Source organism: Castanea sativa, chromosome 1 (assembly GCF_040712315.1).
Source record: "Castanea sativa cultivar Marrone di Chiusa Pesio chromosome 1, ASM4071231v1".
Lineage (NCBI taxonomy): Eukaryota > Viridiplantae > Streptophyta > Magnoliopsida > Fagales > Fagaceae > Castanea > Castanea sativa.
Genome location: NC_134013.1, coordinates 8,365,074 through 8,383,915, shown reverse-complemented (window position 1 = coordinate 8,383,915; position 18,842 = coordinate 8,365,074). Strand labels below are relative to the sequence as shown.

Below are 18,842 nucleotides of genomic sequence, written 5' to 3'. Positions count from 1 at the left end.
TCTACTAAAATTGGATTGGTGGTGAATGATTAATGACATTTGTGGACAAACCCCAACACCCTAGTGATTTTAATTATTGAATTTTACCAATCTATATTTGTGTGTGTTGATTTCAATTATATATTTTCTATATATTATTAATATTGTATGGGCATGATATAAAGGCCCAATCTATCAATTTCAGTATACCTGAGAACCCTGAGCCCAAAAACGAGTAGTAGGCCACACCGGTCCATAAATTAGCTACATATTAGGGACTTGACTGTTCAGTAACGATGGTGCCTTAAAGGAAATTGCCTGCCGATAACCAATTGGTAGTGAATGCAAGTTTCAAGATAGTCATATCTGTCTTGAGAAGTTGGTCCCACCTAGTCAGGAATATATTTCAAAATGGCCCTGAAAAGCCTCCCCATCATCATGACAATCCCACAAAGGGGAAGTCTATAAATAGAGGCCAAAGGAGTAAGAAAGGAGGTTGGAAAAATCAGGATGAGAGAGACATAAGAGAAAACTGTGAAGATCAACAAAAGACGAGAAGTTCACTATCAAGCTTGGGCTTCATCGGGAGATACACAAAGGGGTAGAGGTATATGGGCTAGGTAAAAAACTCTTTCATTTGGCCTGCCAGATTGGCCTCAGGAGGTCTTCCCATTGTAGGAAACTCATTACCCACTTTATACAAGTAAATTGAGGGTTTGACCTTAGAGCTAACCAGGCACGTTGGGTCCTAGGCTTGCACAGGTACTTTTCGCATGTTCTTGTTTTTATTTTATCGATGAAACAACTTCCTCAAATACATTACAATTTTCTTCTCAAAATTGGATGACATCAGTTATATCGTACAATTACTAATGGATTTGTCTCCTTAACTTGGAAAGTGCAATCCTCATGATACAGGAGCATAATCCACGCAAAATGAAACCACCACTCCTAAACGTGGGCACACGCCATAATAAAACTGTCTGTGATTGTAGCCATGACGCTTCCACACCCCAACTGAAGGGAATGGGTGAGAATATAGGAGTAATAATCAATAATTCACATAAGGATACCAAACACCACAATGCCAATACATGAAATAAATTCCTAGACACTTGAATACTTTATTTTATGATTTTACAGTGTAGACTTAAGCATCAGAAGAACCTTTACTAACACCACATCATGCCACTCCTAGTTTTTGTGTGCTCTATTTGGCACGCCTTCAGGGATGGAGCTAGGATTTTGAATGAGGGGGCGAGATACACTTAAACCCAAATGCTTAAAAAATTTGTTATAACCCAAAGACAACTATGTTTTTTTATCCAAGCAACTTATAAAAGAATATATACATACATGTGTGTGTGTGTGTTTTTATCCCAAGCTTTTTTGGAGAACTTCATCAAACACTTAAGCTGCATTTATCCTATGCTAATACTTTAAGATAAATTTCATAAATTATTTAAAATCCAGACAAAAACCCACAAAAAGAATAAAAATTTAATAAAAATTTGAATAAAAAAGTGTACTTTTTATGAAAGTATGGAAGTATTTAACAAAAATAGAGCATGAAAATTAAAAAACAAGCTTTATATATTATATATTTTTCTTTTTCTCGTTGGGCCAGGGGGGCCCATTGCCCCCCGGGTCCAAGCATAGTTTCGTCCTTGCATGCGTTCTAAATCTCGTTTGAACGTACAACTCTCTAACATTGTCCATCATCATACTCCATGGTTTTTGTGTAATGGTTATATATTTCATCCATGTCACATGAGGTGGACTTCAATAAGTGTTTCACCTCTAAGTGAGAGTGAGAGTATATGCAACCATTGCACAAGATAACACATTAAAGATTTGACCAACTGGAAATAAAAATAAAATTGGAGTAAGGCTTCCATTTCTATTCCTAAAATGGAATACTATCATTTTAAGACATACAAGGGGTGTTTGGTACTATTGTTTAAACAACAGTTTTCAGTATTTAAATAACATTACACTGATTTTCACGTATATTTTCACACACACATATTTTCACAAAATAATAATAATATTGTTAAAAATCTCTTAACAAAGGGGCCTATAATTCCCATATAAAAGCACATAAGATAAGCTACATCCCAAAATAAAAGATTTAAAAAAAAAAAAAATTGTTTGAGAAAACACGAGGATAGGTATACCTAGGACCAAGTATGACCTGCGGACGCTACTGGTTGATTTATTTTTATTTAAAAAAAAAAAAAAGCATTTAAAAGAAAAAATAAAAAAGAAAAAGAAAAAGAAAAAGGGAAACCCCCACCCCACCAACCGCAAGAACATTTTTGTATTTACTATTTACAAATTACGACTTATTAATAAGGCTTGACATCTCCGCTTGCCTCTCTCGTTGTCTGTCAGTCTGTCCCTCCCATTTTTCCCAAAAATGAAGGCATCTTTGAAAGGCAGATACGAACTAGAGAAAAGCAACAGCCCAGCCGCCGCCGCTACTATCGCCTTCAACGCCGGCGATGTCAAGCTCCGAGCTTCACTCACCGACGCCACCGTCGTCAACGGCCCTAGCTTAAACGGCTTGGCTTTAGCCGTCGAGAAACCCGGCTTCTTCATCCTCGATTACAACGTTCCCAAAAAGGTACTGTTCACCACTCCTAATTTTGAAGTCCTGTTTGGTCACTCATAATAAGTCTTACCAAACTAATCGAAAATTGAGAAACATTTCAGTCTCAGACAGACTTCAATGGGTTTTGTTTTCTATTATATTGTTTCTTAGTAACAATTTTACCTTAGAAAACTTGAAATACGTGTTGTAACTTTTAAGGTTCTTAGGGTCGGTTTGGTTAGCCGTTTTGGGTTTTGGGAGCCTTCAAAAGAGTGTTTTTAAACCCCGAAACTCTATTTTGCAATAGTAACTCCTCACAGTTCTCATTTTAAACTCAAAACACGGTTTTGCAAGGGGAATAGAGTAGAGTAAAGTAGAATTGGCCCAAATTAGCCTATCTTCAGCCGAATCTGCTCTACTCCCCCTTCTTCCCCCACAATCCAAACAGGCCATAAGGTTGGTTCGAGATTGTCTTGTGAGTTAATTCGATTTTTCAGTTACCAAACAGAGTAGATGGTTTGTTACATTTTAATACACACATATTGGAACGCACGGGTTTCCGTGCGTTCCTGAGTTTTGCTGAAAAATGGTGGGCCTCGTGCACTGTTTACGGTCTCACGGCACTATTCACACGTTTAAAAATTATATTTTGCTAGCGTGTTTTCAGTTTTCTGCCCTAAGCAATATCCAATCAGAATAATATGTTAGGTATTGTGTGTGTGTGGAGCAGGATTTTCGGTTTCAGTTCATGAACTCGGTTAGGGTTGCGGAGAAACCGTTGAATCTGACTTACATTCACAACAGAGGGGACAACAGGACCATTCTGGATGGGACACTGGTGTTGGATTCAGCTAACAAGTTGTCAGCCAATCACACCCTTGGGTCGAGGAATTGCAAGCTGAAGTACACTTATGTGCACAGAGGGGTGAATACTTTTGAGCCGAGCTATGATTTAGCGAAGAATTCATGGGACTTTGCGGTATCACATAAGGTTTATGATGATGATGTGTTGAGGGCTTCGTATCAAACGTCGAGCAAAGTGCTTGGACTAGAGTGGGTGAGGAACTCGAAGCACCAAGGGGCTTTCAAGGTATATATGAATTCCTGTTTTTGTGTTATCAGTAGAGTTTTTTAATCTTGCTTTCCCTATTTGCATTTGGATTTGGATGTTTAAAGAAGCTTGTGTTTTTTCAACCATAGGTCTGCATTCAATTGATAATTAGTGTTTTTAAGTTAAAATGGGGTTGTTGTGGTTGAGTTTTGGAATTCGGATGTGCTAATCTATTGCTAGGCGAAGTTCTAATCATGACTTAGTAACTTTTAGGAGCTTATTGGAGTGTATACCTGAACCTTTCAAATGATTAAGCTAGAAAAATCTGTCAAAGTCTCACTATCTTTTTAGTTATGGTCTGAGTGGGTTCTTAGTATTTGGAGGCTGTTGCTAACAACAGCTTACTACATGCCCAATACTTTTATTTGGTAATTATTATTTTTATGAAAGCTAGGATTTTGTGAAGATCTGACTGTATGTTTATGTATGTATATATGCGTTTGCATGTGTGTAACAAAATTTAACTGCGTACTAGAAAAAGAAAACAAGATTATGTCATTGTTTTGATTTCTTCAAATTTAAGTCTTTATATCCACATATTTTAAGCAATCCATATTTTATATAAAATGACTGCATATTAGATCAGTCAGATCATATGAGTTTTTACTCTCTAATTTTCATGCTTTTCTCCTCTAAACACACATTCAGCAGTTTACAACATTAAGATTCTAAGAATAAGAATTACCCACTAGCAAACCTTTTACATTTTTGTATTTCTGTGGCTTGTTACTGTTAGGTAACTAAATAGTATAAGTAAACCAGTTTAGCACAACTTTTCTCAGTTGTTCCTCATAAATGGCAGTCTCCTGGCATGGTATGAATTTGAAGATGGGTGAAGTCTTTGTCTCTTGTGTGTGTGTGTGTGTGTTTTTTTAAATCATTTGCAAAAGACCTGGGGTTTTCTGTAATTGAAAATGCATTAATGTCAAACGTTTTCTCTCAATAATTTCAGGGCCAGTTGGCTGTGATGATGCAATAGATTTTTTTTTTTTTTTAAATTTTTAACATGCAAAAAGGGTCGTATGAGACAAAGAGACAAATTATATGCTATGTAATTTAAAAGGTCCGTAGAAATGTTGATAGTCTGGTGCCTACATATAGAGTATAATTTAATTATTTCAAGTCAAGAAACTATTGGAAGTTAAGAAATGCTTCTCAGGAATGTTCTTTTCTTATTATAGGACCCTATTTTTATAATGCTAAACAAAGGTTTGTACTTAACTTTCAACAATTTGGATGTACAGTTAAGAGTTTATGAGATTTCTAAATCTTAATGCTCGTATGATTTAGTTAGATGTCTGCACTTAACTTTCAACTGTATGTTAGATTTGTCAGATACAACTAAAAATAAAAAGTTTAGATTTTTAGTTTGCAATTTCTTAGATTCCCTTAAAAAAAAAACAATTTGTTAGGTTCCCACTTTTCTAGTTGACAATGTATTCTAACTTTCACTGTTTGTATCTTCCAGATTTCAGCATCTGTCAATTTGGCTGAGGAAAATAAGGTGCCGAAATTAATTGCTGAAAGTACATGGAATCTGGAGATTTAATTGTCTTAGAATATATATTCTTTTTGTTTCATTTGCTTATTGAAATCTGTCAAGATCAGACAAACAGCTTCTAATTGGCTGCAATTCATGAAACTTTGAGCTTCCTTCTCCCTTGGACACTGTATATTTTTATAAGTGAGCTGATATCCTGGTAAAGGCCAGCTCAGTGGCAAACTGGCAATGATTGTCAAACTGCTAGTTTTTCTTATGAAATATGAACTTCTGGTCAATATAGTTGTGCAACAACCTTAACCCGACAACATTTTGCTATTCATTTGTCTACACTTTACCTAGTGTAGTATGCAAGGGAGGCAGATGCAGAGGTTTGGTATAATTTATATAACAATTACTGTGCGGGTGGGTTGCTTATGATCTGGGCCTTCTGCCTTGATTGTTTGTGTTTGGATAAGTCGGCCCCGGATTCATGGTATTGCTTAATCTTGACCCAGAAGTTCGTTTGCTTCTCGAGTTGGGTCTGTGTACCCTACGTTAAATGTGATTTGAGCTTGTTCACAGTTTTAAGTGAGCATGTTGAGTCTTTTACATTGAGCTTCTTTCCTGAACCAAATGCAGCCTTTTGAAATTGACTGTTCAATTTAAAAATTGGTGCTTATACTGAAGCTTCCAAAGTTTTTCACCCTTTATTTTCTATTAATACTAAAATAATTAGGTTATGTTTGGTAAATGTTTTTGTTCTTTATTTTCTGTTTTTTAAAAAAATGTCTTGCCAATTGGAAAGTTACTATCATAAACAATAGAGCGCCTGCTTCCATCTAAAAAATTTAGTATGGTTTGGGTCAAACTGTGCTATTAATACCAAAATTTGAAAACTTGTTTGATAAAGAAGTTGAAAAAATAATTTTTCTCATTAAAAAAGGAGCCAAAATTACTGCTCATTCAGCAGTGACAATAGCTTGTAAACATCAATAACAAAGTAACAAGAGGTTGCTTTGAATACATGAAATATCTAATTAAATAACATACAAGACTTCCTTCCAAATTTTTGTCTTAACCCCCAAAATCAATATAATGGTACGATTTCTTCCTCAACAAGTTGTAATCTTATCAACGAAACAATACTTCTACTAAAACATTGATTCCTTCTAATAAGAATTTTACCAAAGTAACAAAATAAGACTGAATTAGAACCAAAGCCATAAAACATACAACCTAAGAGATAGATCTATAAGCTAAAGAAACACAATATTATGAAGTTTTTACATTTTCAAAATTGAGTCACGAACTCCATAGTACGTCAAAATAAGAGCAAATTTAGAATATATTAACAGATACATTTGGAGCAATGAAACCACAGGGCATCCTACTCTTGGCCAGTATGTGAAAAAAGACTATTGTCTAAACTGGTAAGCTTTGAAGATTAATGAATAATTATCGAATTTGCGCAAGTCAAATGAAGAAGAAGGATCAGAACACATGACTTTTGCTAATTGTTGAGTCTCTAGGCTATAAGAAAAGATGGCGTCGGAAATTTTAAGATATAATATTTGCAAGTCTTCATCAAAGGCAACAACATCTATAAATGAACTTTCTAGGAACTTTATCTTTTCCTCATCATCAAGAAATAACACACAATTTTGCAACTTCAATTCATCATCCGTCACACTCTGCTTGAGCAACCACTTGCAGTTTAAGTCTTCGTAAGTCCATATATGAAATCCTCCAAATCCTGATTGACAGTATTGTAGTTGACCTTCGGACTCCCACAATAATTCTTCCTTACGCCATTGCCCTATTCTGGGTAATGACACGACATTAAAGAAACCCTTTTCAACATTATAAACCAGCATGCTTTTGCCCCATGTGCTATAGAGTTTTCCCTTCCAGTAAAGTGAAGCATCACTGCAGAACTTAGTATCATTTGAAAACGAGGAGTTTAAAACTGTTGCTTCATGTTCTTTCCATTCCATTGTTTCAGATGAAAAAATGTAGCATTTGATTACTTTGCTGAATCTGTATGCTGAGTAATGTATCACCTTGAAGTGTTTTTGTGACCCATCAAAGACGAGCTGCAGAAATTAAACAGCGTCATTTCTAATGGAAAGGAATTTCTAGACATTGATTAATAACAGGGTTTGAAACAACAAACTTCGTACAAGCCTCTCCATCCTTTGTAACACGTTCTTCATCTATCGCCAAATATAGGAGCAAGCCATTGCAAGAATCGAGCAAGAAGTCACCATGGAATGTGTGACTGAGTGTGAGAGAGGTTTGTCCCCAAGTTACTCCCCCTCGGTCTTCAAATGTGATGAAAGTGGCTTCACCCACTGTGTCTTGTCTCCTGCGATCATAAACTATGCTTGTGGAAGATTTGAAGGAGCTCGAGTGGCGAAGATAGGTTATTAAATCACACCAAGTCCTTGATACACACTTCAATCTTGTACGAGGTTTTAAGGGGATATGAGAGAGGATTTCTTCCACAAGTTCCGGACATAGATCTTCAAATCCAACCTGTGTCCAATTTTTTTTTTTTCTTTTCTTGGGAATTTGCCCCCATTGTAATCAATCTGACGGCCTGTTAATGAGGAGGAGATGAATTTTAAATATACAAACTCGAAACCTTACGGTGAAATTAAAAATCACTTAAATCAAACAAGACCCAAGCCATACATGATACAATCCAAGGACAAAAAACACAATCTACTGAAATTTTCTAAAGAGAAAATTCTCCGAGGACAAAAAAATATAAATAATGTAAGTGAATTAATTTTGGTTTAATTTTCGAACACCGCAACCCAATAAAATCCGCAATGAACACTGACTTGAAAACTGATTGTATATTAGCATTCAGTTACTAGCAAGTATATTAATCTATAAACCAGAATAATAACCTAATGTTACTAATTACAATAAAAATTGCAATTGTCTACAAACAAATTAGACTGCTGAATATTTAGGATTGATTGAGAAGTATATATAAAGTTTGTAAACAGTAGCTTCGCATATTTAAAATTTTAATATAAATAAATACCTATTTCTGCATAATTCAAAAGAAAAACATGGAACTTTAAAAGACATATTGAAAATAAACAGAATTTTGTGCGATACGTACATTGATAATCACGGATTTGAAAAACATTGGGAATAGAAGGGAAGAATGTCGCACCGTATGCAAGAAAAACAAATATCAGTATTTAAGAACCCAATTCTATCTTCAATTTAAATGACCTAAGTATTGCCAAGCTAGTAAGATTTGGTAGGAGTCTTGTTGAGGTGTATCGCCAAGGTAGGAGTCTTTAGTGATAGTGTGATACACTTTAACTGGGTATATCGGGTTGGATGGTTTTTACTTTTTTCATGATTTTGTTGGGTTGCAAAATTTTTAACCCAGCCCAACCCAACATGCATGAATTGGTTTGCCTTAGGCTGAGTTAGTGAGTTGTCCATACATGTTTTTTGAGTGAAAAAAAAAAGAAAAAAGAAAAAGAAAAAGAAGAAGCTTTCATCAAATTATTTAACTATTTTTTTAATAAATTATTATAGGTGAGAGAACTCCTTGTGGAGTTCCCAATTGAGTAGTTAATCATATATAATGCACGTTTGAAGAATGCTGAAAACTTTCAGTTTTCAGCGTTTTTAATGGGTTTTGTGAACAAAGTTTTCAGCGTTTTTAATGGGTTTTGTGTACTGTTTACGGAAACCACAAACTTCTTTTTTTAGTAACTTTTTCTTTAAAACTAGGTCTCACGGCACTATTCACACATTTAAAAATTATTTTGCTTTTCAGTTTTCAGCAATAAGCAGTATCTAAACAGACCCATAATATGTCTATTTATACCTATAATCAATAATAGTCGAAGACGTTTTTGTCATATAAATTTCGGTAGTTCTACAATTTCACACGTCAATTTTTTTTAATCTAGATGCAACTCCACTTGAAGTCCACCTCTTGAATTAGCCAAACGAAACCACTTGAAACCCTTATGTTATTGTCTAAATGGTCTAATGGTTAAGCTACCTGCACAAGAGTGCTAGAAACTTAAGCGATACAATACCTTTGAATATCAAGATGTAGCACCTCAAGATACACCTTAGGATGACATAGCCTTAAAGTTAAGGGCGGGGTTTAAATGAGGAAAGACTTACAGTGGATACCTAGGCACCTAGAGACGAGGAAGGACGCAGTAAGCGATGAAATGCTTCGAGGAGTTGAAAATAAGCGTAGATTTGGAGATTTTGAATACGTCAGCCTTTCGATCTGCTGTTGAATCCAAGGGCAAGAAAGACAACCTAGCAAACTTCTCTCTCGTTGGGCAAATAAGCGTTGTTGATCTTATTGTGTTGATGTTTAAGAAGAGGTTCAAACCCCTCACTTGGCACATAACACAGTCGAATTTACTGTGTTGAAGTTCAATAGGAAGGCCTCCCTGATTGGGAAAATAAACAGTGTCACACTAATAAACCGATTCAAACTGAACATTTTGTAGTTGAAGAAGTTTGTGAGAGGCTGGGTCAATATGGTTTGAGCAAGAAAAAATAGGATTGATATTTTGTAGAGAATTAGATGGTTGTAGGGAATTGGATAGGCCAGGAGGTTCATATCGCTAATCAACAATAACTAGCACAGTCAATTCAACACATTTTGTGGAATGAGTTTTCCATGAGGAATTTTTTGAAGAGGTATTGGTTTTTTCCAATATCGCAATGGTGGTACTATAATTTTGTTTTTTGAGCAAAAAAAACCCATTAATTTGATATATTTTTGTAAACAACTATAACCTCGATTGAATTGGTTTTTATGTACTAGTACCACTATGATCATGCTAAAATTATTCAATATTAACCATGTTATTGCATTGTTAAATATTTTTCATACAATATATGGCCGCATTTTTATGAAGGTTTTTAATATTTTTATAGTAATTGCTTTCCTATATAGGATCCCAGTCCGTGTTTCAATCACAATAACATATCAATAAACGAAATGGTCTAACCTAGCCCAAAAGCCCCAAAACAAAACAGTAGACTTGGTAATAAACCTAGAAATTGCACCAATCACAAAAAAAAAAAAAATTATTGTCTAAATAGCCCAATAGTCGAGCCGCCCTTGCTAAAAATAAAGTAGTTGGACAAGAGAGTGCATAAGAGTTATGGAATACAAGAAACTGAAGTGATACGATACTTTTGAAGGTCGAATAGAATTAATGCTTTAAAAAGGAGAGGAAAATATGTTCTCCTTTATTGGGAAAATAATCATAAGTTTTTCCATGTTTATGTTCGGTAAGAGGGTTAGGGCATATAAACATAGTCGAATTTACTGTGTTATAGTTTAAGAAAAGAGTCTCCCTAATTGGAGAAATAAATAGTGTCAAATTGAATAGTTTGTAGTATAAAAATCTGAGAGGGTAGGTCAATTTGGTTTAAGCAAGAAAATGGCAAGACCAATATTTTGTAGAGAATTGGATGGCTTCATATCGTTAGATCAATAACAACTAGTACTTATAGCAGGGTTAACTTAACATATTTTGTGGTTTAAGGAGATAATTTAAAGTGGAGAATTATTAATTTCTTCCAATATCCTAATGATGGTACTATCGTTGAAAGCTTATTTGCAAAAAACATCAATCTGATATATTTTCAAAACAATTTTAGTCTCAATTAAATTGATTTATTTGTACTAGTACCACTATAATCATACTAACCATCTAAAAAAAAACCTATAATCATACTATAATCATGCAATATAAAACATTTTATTGGCATGTTAAATATTTTTTCATGCAATATGTAACCACATTTATATTATACAAAGTAAACACAAAAACTCTTTCAGTTAAATATATTTATAGTAAAAATTCTACAATTATAGGTAACATACCATGACTAAACTGATGATGCGAAGAAAATCAGTAGGCTGGATGCTTAGCACTTGACAGGACTGCTTGCTCCTTCGATGGCCTGGAAAAGAAAGAAAAGTGATCAAAGGCGACCGGATTGCCGGCCAATAACCCTCCGATGACAAAGTTAGTCTTCTCTCTATATTTTCGGAGTTCCAACTTTTTGGGAAATATCAAGCGTACCTTTTTCTGGTCTGAATGGGTGTTTATATAGTGTCCTAGGAACAGTTATTGGGCTTGTAACCTCCCTTGGATTTGAGGAGGTGCGAGGATTCAAGGATAACTTCCACAACCGTTTAGGAGTTATATTATCTCATATAACGGTCATCAGAAGTTATGCGTATGTTGCGGAGTGGTGAAATGTACTCAGGAATTCCCAAGTGTAAAGGGCTCGTCCAGGGGTCCTCTTGTGGACGAACCCTTTCAAGACGGGGATGATAGCCTCCCTAGGACGAGTGTTGCGGGTGTGTTTTCATCTATGGACGACCATGGGCGTTAGCCTCGTCCTGGTACTTTCTTCCGAACGATTGCTGGTGTGGATGACCATGGACGGTTTGGAGTACTTTAATTTTTCTTCATTCCTCATCATAAACTATTATAGTTTATTTTTCAGCTTATTAGCTTTAGTTGTTGTGCGTTCCAAAATAAGGCTGCTGGGCCTCGAAGGAGTTTGGGCTCACAATCTATTTGTATAGTGGGCTTTTGGATTTCCTAACACGGATGGTGTTATGCTCGGCTGCCCCGTTTTCTGAGTCTCCTCTCTTTTCTTACTAACTCTCCCCTTTCTTCCTTGGGGAGGATTGATATTACTTTCTCTAGTCTTTTCCCTCTGAAATTGCCAACCCCCTCAACTGAATCTTCCCTGCCTATTTATAGCCAAACTTAGTGGAACGGTCATGATTATTCTCCTGGTGGGTGGAAGGAGGGGTCCAATACTATTACCCATAAGTGGGGGTTTAGTTGGGAGTGGGAGGAAATGAGAGTGGCATTGGAACTAGCTCCACCGCCGAGTTTGATGCTCGGCAGGGGCGTTCCCTAGGCAATGGAAGGGAGGTCCAATATCGTTTCATCTAAGTGGATGTTTGGTGGCAGAAAGGAGATAATGATAGTGGCGTTGGAACTAACCCCGCATGTAAGTTCTGTGCTCGGCAGGGGCACGCCATAGGTTGCTTTGAGCACTCCGAGCTCAAAACTCTTGGACGGCACATGCGTTACCATGTGTGATCAGCACGGGGCTCTTATAAGAGTTAGTTTTCATGGGTCTTAGGGTGATTGGGCTTGACGAGGGGTGAGGCCCGTACAATAGCCCCTCTTTGATTCATGCTCTGCTTCAAGCGATGAATCAAGGATCCCGGGCAAGTCGTAGCGATGGCTTCCCGCGGACGTATACTCTCGGCACACGGCCAGGGCGATCGTCATAGCGGATTTCTCGAAAATGGCGCTGTATCAGGTCGTCACGTCAGTAATTAATATTTTGTAGTTGGTGAACCGCTCAACGGTTTATGAACGTGCCCACGCGTGTGGGGGGTTATCCAAGAAAGGGATTTGGGAGGGTTTATTTTTCCCGCCCCTGGCCTCATTAAACGCTTCAAGGTCCTATAAATAGCCCATTATGGACTCCTTTTTCACTTTTCGCGTTTCTCTCGCTCCCAACCCCTCATTTGTCGAGCATTCTTCTCCTTTGCAAAAACCTCCTCAGTTCTCCACTCCCTAGAGCCCCAAGTAAGTTCTTTCTACCTCTCTTTCCTTTTCGATTCTCTTCTATTTCATACTCTAGGAATAGGGTTTTCTCACCTACTTACCCCTAGGGCTGCCTTGGCTAGTTTTAGAAAGACCTTTGGCGTCCCAGGAGATGTCGAATTTGCGTATTGCAATGTGGGCGACCTCAAACTTCAGAGGGCTACTGACTCGAACGCAGCGTTCTTCCTGCTGATGTCGATACTCGAGGGTGGGGTTAGGTTCCCTGTAGACCCTCTGGTAATAGGTACCCTAGGGTTTTATGGTCTGTACCCCGACCAGTTTCCCCCCAACTTTTATAGGGTTGTTAGCTGTGTCATCCGGTTAAACCACATGTTCGGGCTGCAGTTGAACCAGCACGACATAAATTTCATGTATAAACTGTGCGGCAACTTCGGTCGTGGTTATTACTTGAAAACTAGAGATACACGAGTCCGGCTTATATCCTGCCTGCCCGACTCTAATAGGAACTCGGCCGGAGAGTTCGTTCGGGTGCGTGGTAATTGGCATGCCAGTGAGCTTCTTTGCCCGCTCTCACCACGTGAAGTTGGTCGGTACCAACAATCCCCATTTGATTTATTCTTGCATCTTTTTTATATATTTTTTTTAATTTTATAGCTGATCGGTTTGTTCCCGGACTTGTTGCAGAATCCAGAAGGTTCTTCCCTAACAGTCGAGTTATACATGCACGAGACCTCAACTTCGTTCTTAGGTCGGAGATCTTCGTGCACGACGACGGGTAGCTTAGGGCGTCTCATTTAATCCTCGGCGTCAACCTTGTGTACACCACTTGGCAAAACTTCGGTCAGGCGCTTTTGGTAGACAGCCCGCTCCTGTCGTACATCGACGTGTGGTACAAGACATTCCTTCCCCCCGAGCTCACCACAAGCGAGGCTCGAGAAAGGGGCCCGCGCTATACCATTGCAGACAACATCGCGCCGGTGAGAGATGATTCTGCTGAGTGCGTGTCCCAGAGTCGACGGAGGCACGAAGCGATCGGACAGCTAGAGGACGCTGCCCCCGTAGCCGAGGAACCAGCTGCCGCCCAAGTGAAGAGAATGGTGAAGCATAGGGAGATAACCCTTTCTCGGTTCATTCTCGGCACCGGTCCTGCGGCTCAAACTCAGTCCCCAAAGGGAACGAGTCAAACTCCTCCCAAGGGCGAAAGCAGGAAGAGAAAAAGGGTTACCGAGAAGAACGCTCCTGCTTCGGATGACGCTTTGCCGAAGACCCTTCCCCGTGTAGCGGGCGGTTCCAGGCTTCCGGAGGTGCCGGTGGTCATACCCCCTGTGGTTCAGGTTGGAACCAACATGGCATCCTCTTCCCGGCCGGTAGTCGGTTGGCAGCACACCTTCTAGTTAGGTGACGAGTGCTTGCCGAAAACCGCCAGTGTTCGGCTATGGGACAGGGGTGCAGGGGGCGAGTGGCCCAAAGTTTGGAGTAGGGCCTCATGCTGCCCGAAAATGTCCATTACTATGCACAGGGCGATGATGAGACACTTGCCACGCGACTACAATGGCATTCCATCGCGGTAACGCTCTATTCCCCTTGATTGTGTGCATTGTACTGAGTGGTCTTCTCTTTTCTTTTTTAATTTCATCATTTGGCTACTATCTTATCTCTAGGCCACGCAGATAACCAGCGTTGTGACCGGGCGGTTGAAGGATGCGGCCGAGGCCCGGGAAGGGGAAAAGGCGCTGAAGGCTGTTGCTGAGGCCACAGCTAGGGAAAATGGGGAGGCTGCTGCGGCGTCAGAGAGGAAAGCGGTAGATGCCGAGAACGCTCTGCAGGCCACCGAGGGAAAGCTGACCTTCTTGGAGGTGAAGCTAGGGGAGACCGAGCTCAAGTTAGTGACAGTGGACAGCTTGAGTCTAGCCCAAGCTAATGAAATCGCCAGCCTGAAGGAGTCCCTCGAAGCCTACGAGGAAAAGTGGTACAATGTCGAATTCTCGGATGCTGAAAACTCCGTGGAGCCGATCATTCACCAAGCTCGGCACCATGGCTTCGAGGAGGGATGGCTAGCTGCCCTTCAGCTGATAGGGGTGGCCGCGGACTCTCCGCTGTGGAACCCCGAGCAGATCCCTTACTTGGCCCCTCCTCCCCTTGCCGTTCAGAGTCGGACCGAGGCATCAGACGAGGAGGAGACTTCGAGTATGATCGACCTTGTGTGGGACATTGACGCTCATATGGAGGTAGCTGACCAGGAGGTTACAAGCAACATCCGCGCTAGGGCCGAAGCTGCACCAGACTAGGTCCCACTGACAACTGTGAGCGGAACTGAGCAGCTTGTTCCTCCACCCACACCAACCGACCCTGCCATTTGATAATCCAGCCTTTCTTTGTCTTTTTTTTTGTTGTTGTTGTTGTTGTTATTGCTGTTATTGTTTTTTCTTTGTCGTTTAAAGAGTTTAAATCGCCGGGCTGTGGCGATGGAACAATTTCCCTATCTGCCAGACAGTTATAATTAATGTCATTTAAATATCGTTGTTTCAATTAATGCCGTTGAAATGCCTTTTACGCTTCCTTGTCGCTTGCTTGATACCTGCCGATCCTGTACACGATTATTCTCTTAATGTTAATGTCGTTGATAAATGCCATCATACCTTACTTTCTCGCTTTTGGGGGCCGGGAGTCACTGGCCATGCTGAGAACGGGTCCTTGCACCTACGCGAGACTAGCGTAAGGTTTTCACCTGCTCGGTGATAAGAATCGGATCGAGGGCAGGTTTCTGTCGTTAGATAAAAATAGCGTAAGGTTTTCACCTACTCGGTGATAAGGCTCGAACCGAGGGCAGGTTTCTATCCTTAGATAAAAATAGAGTAAGGTTTTCACCTACTCGGTGATAGGGTTTGAACCAAGGGCAGGTTTCTGTTCTTAGATAAAAATAGCATAAGGTTTTCACCTGCTCGGTGACAGGGCTCGAACTGAGGGCAGGTTTCTGTCCTTAGATAAAAATAGCGTAAGGTTTTCACCTGCTCGGTGATAGGGTTTGAACTGAGGGCAGGTTTCTGTCCTTAGATAAAAATAGCGTAAGGTTTTCACCTGCTCGGTGATAGGGCTCGAACCGAGGGCAGGTTTCTGTCCTTGCCGTGAATGAGTTGCCTTTACCCTCGTGATTCTCTTTATAATTCTTGCCTGACGATAATAACTTGAAATAAGAAAAAGGGGATAGCTGAATCAATGTCTTCGTATTAAACATGCAGTAATGCCAGATTGCATCAGGTTTATGCGTTGACTCCCCCAACCGTTGGGCCGGGCTCTTGAATTCTCAAATCCTTCCTGTGTCTGGGGTTGAAGTTGTTGTTCCGAGGATAATTGATTATCGGCTCCTTCCCTTTGGATTGCAGCCGATCATCTTCTAAGCGCTTGTACTATTCGATACGCTTCATCAACTGCCTCATATCCTCGAGAGGCTTTAAGGTCAATGATTCTCTCAGCCTGGATTCTTCAGGTAGGCCCATTCGAAAGGTGCTCGCAGCGATCTTTTCATTACCCCCACTAATCTCGTTGTACAACTCCCAGTACCGACTGGCGTAGTTGCGAAGGGTCTCTCCAGCCCCCATCTTCATTGATAGCAACGCGTCCACGGGCTGCGGCACCCAGCTGCAAGTCATGAACCGCACTCCAAACTCCTGGATTAGTTTCGAAAAATTATGGATCGAGCCATTCTTCAACCCGTTGAACCACCTCAAAGCAGTGGGCCAAGGCTCGAGGGGAAAACCTTACACATCAATGTGTCGTTATGGGAGTGTAATGACATCATCTGAATATAGACTTACATGTTCCACCGAGTCTGTCTTCCCAGTGTAGGAATTGAACGGTGGGCGTGCGAATCGGCTTGGCATAGGCGTGCTCTCGATATCTCTAGAGAACGGAGACCGGGCAGTTTGACGCAATGCTCGGCTCATGGTTTCCATGGCCGCATTACGTGGTCGCTTCGCGTCGGGGGAAGTCGATTCACGGTCTGCATACTCTCGCAAGCGGTCGCAGTGCCTACGAGACTCGGATTGATGAGATCCTGCCTCAAGACGATCCCCCACACTTACTGACCTTTCCCTTCGTTCTCCTTGGTCCCTTCTCCTACGTTGGCCCCGTGCTTGCAACTCCAAATCCCTGACTGCCCTGCGCAGGCGCTCGAGCTCTTAGTCCCTCCGTTCAAGCTCCTGGTCTCTTTTGTTAAGGAGGCTGCAGCCCGAGGGGTCAAACATTGTCTGGAGGGTTTGGTACGACCCTTCTCCGGGCCCAGACTCTTCTACCTTCTCATGCCTTCTGTCCTCCTGCCTTTTTTTACCTCTTTTCTCACCATGTAGACCCCCGCGACGACCCTCCAGTACCGCTCTCTGCATGGCTTCTTTGTACGCTTCCAGACATCCTTACGAGCGTGCCAAGATAGCACCACAGCTACATAGGAGATCCCCACAGACGGCGCCAATTATGCATTCCAAAATAAGGCTGCTGGGCCTCGAAGGAGTTTGGGCTCACAATCTATTTGTATAGTGGGCTTTTGGATTTCCTAACATGGCGTTATGCTCGGCTGCCCCGTTTCCTGAGTCTCCCCTCTTTTCTTACTAACTCTCCCCTTTCTTCCTTGGGGAGGATTGATATTACTTTCTCTAGTCTTTTCCCTCTGAAATTGCCAACCCCCTTAACTGAATCTTCCCTGTCTATTTATAGCCAAACTTAGTGGAACGATCATGATTATTCCCCTGGTGGGTGGAAGGAGGGGTCCAATACTATTACCCATAAGTGGAGGTTTAGTTGGGAGTGAGAGGAAATGAGAGTGGCATTGAAACTGGCTCCACCGCTGGGTTTGATGCTCGGCAGGGGTGTTCTCTAGGCAATGGAAGGGAGGTCCAATACCGTTTCATCTAAGTGAATGTTTGGCGGTGGGAAGGAGATAATGATAGTGGTGTTGGGACTAACCCCGCATGTAAGTTCTGTGCTCGGCAGGGGCATGTCACAGGCTGCTTTGAGTACTCCGAGCTCAAAACTCTTGGACGGCACGTGCATTACCATGTGTGATCAGTGTGGGGCTCTTATAAGAGTTAGTCTTTATGGGCCTTAGGGCGATTGGGCTTGACGGGGGGTGAGGCCCGTATAGTTGCTTATGCACAACTTTGTATAGTTTCTACATCATCTAGTCTAGATAGAAGTAGAAATATAATTTTACCAACTTTTAGCAATCTTCTATAAATAAATAAAAAATTTTCACAAATAAGCAAATAAATTATGAGAAAAAAAAAACCTAATTCAAACCACATTTAAAGTTTTTAAATATTTTGTCCCATTTATTTATCCTTGAAAAGAACAGTCATACCACTGCACACCCTTAGTGATGATCACTTCATAAGTATAAGTGTTTTGTGGTGTGTGGGGTCCACAAGTATAAGTGCTTGTGGAGTGTGAGGGGCGATAGTCATTCCACAAATATAAGTGCTTGTGGGGTGTGCGGTCTACAAGTGTAAGTTTGTGGAGTGTGAGAGGCAAGGTCCAGAGCTCAAGTCTCTAGGAAGCCGCTTCACACACATATACACTTAGATTATGCTAAAGTATAATTTTTCATTAATACTTAAATTATGTTAGAATATGTTTCTCAAAAAAAAAAAAATTGTTAGAATATAATTTTTATTTATACTATTATTTAAAGGGGCTTCCCCTGTTTGGATTTCTCATTTTTTAGTTCAAAAATACCCTTACAGTCTTATGTTTAAGTAAAAACAAAACTAATGGCCTGTTTGGAAGTTAAAAAAAGGAGGGGGAGTAGAGTAAAGGGAGGGGGAGTAGTTCAATTATCTTGTTTGGAAGTTTTTTAAAGAAGGAGGAAGAGGGGTTTGGAGGGGTTTCAACTACCTCTAACCCCTCATTTTTAATTCTTCCAAAATGGAGAGATTTGGAGGGAGAGTAGAGTAGATAAATTATTAACCAAATGAATTTATCAATTTACCCTTTCTAAATTAACAAAATTACAAACCAATTATATAAATAATATCTGTTTGTTTCTTGAGAAAATTTAAGCTT

General features: G+C 40.1%; 1 protein-coding gene across 1 annotated transcript; it reads left to right on the top strand.

Annotated features, from left to right (window-relative positions):
* Positions 1-2,292: 2,292 nt before the first annotated feature.
* On the top strand, positions 2,293-5,462 carry LOC142620565 (outer envelope pore protein 24, chloroplastic-like). Its single transcript, XM_075793926.1, has 3 exons — positions 2,293-2,605; positions 3,303-3,662; positions 5,152-5,462. Exons 1-3 carry the CDS (start codon positions 2,399-2,401, stop codon positions 5,230-5,232), a joined length of 648 nt encoding a protein of 215 aa, XP_075650041.1. The 5' UTR covers positions 2,293-2,398; the 3' UTR covers positions 5,233-5,462.
* The last annotated feature ends 13,380 nt before the right edge of the window (positions 5,463-18,842 follow it).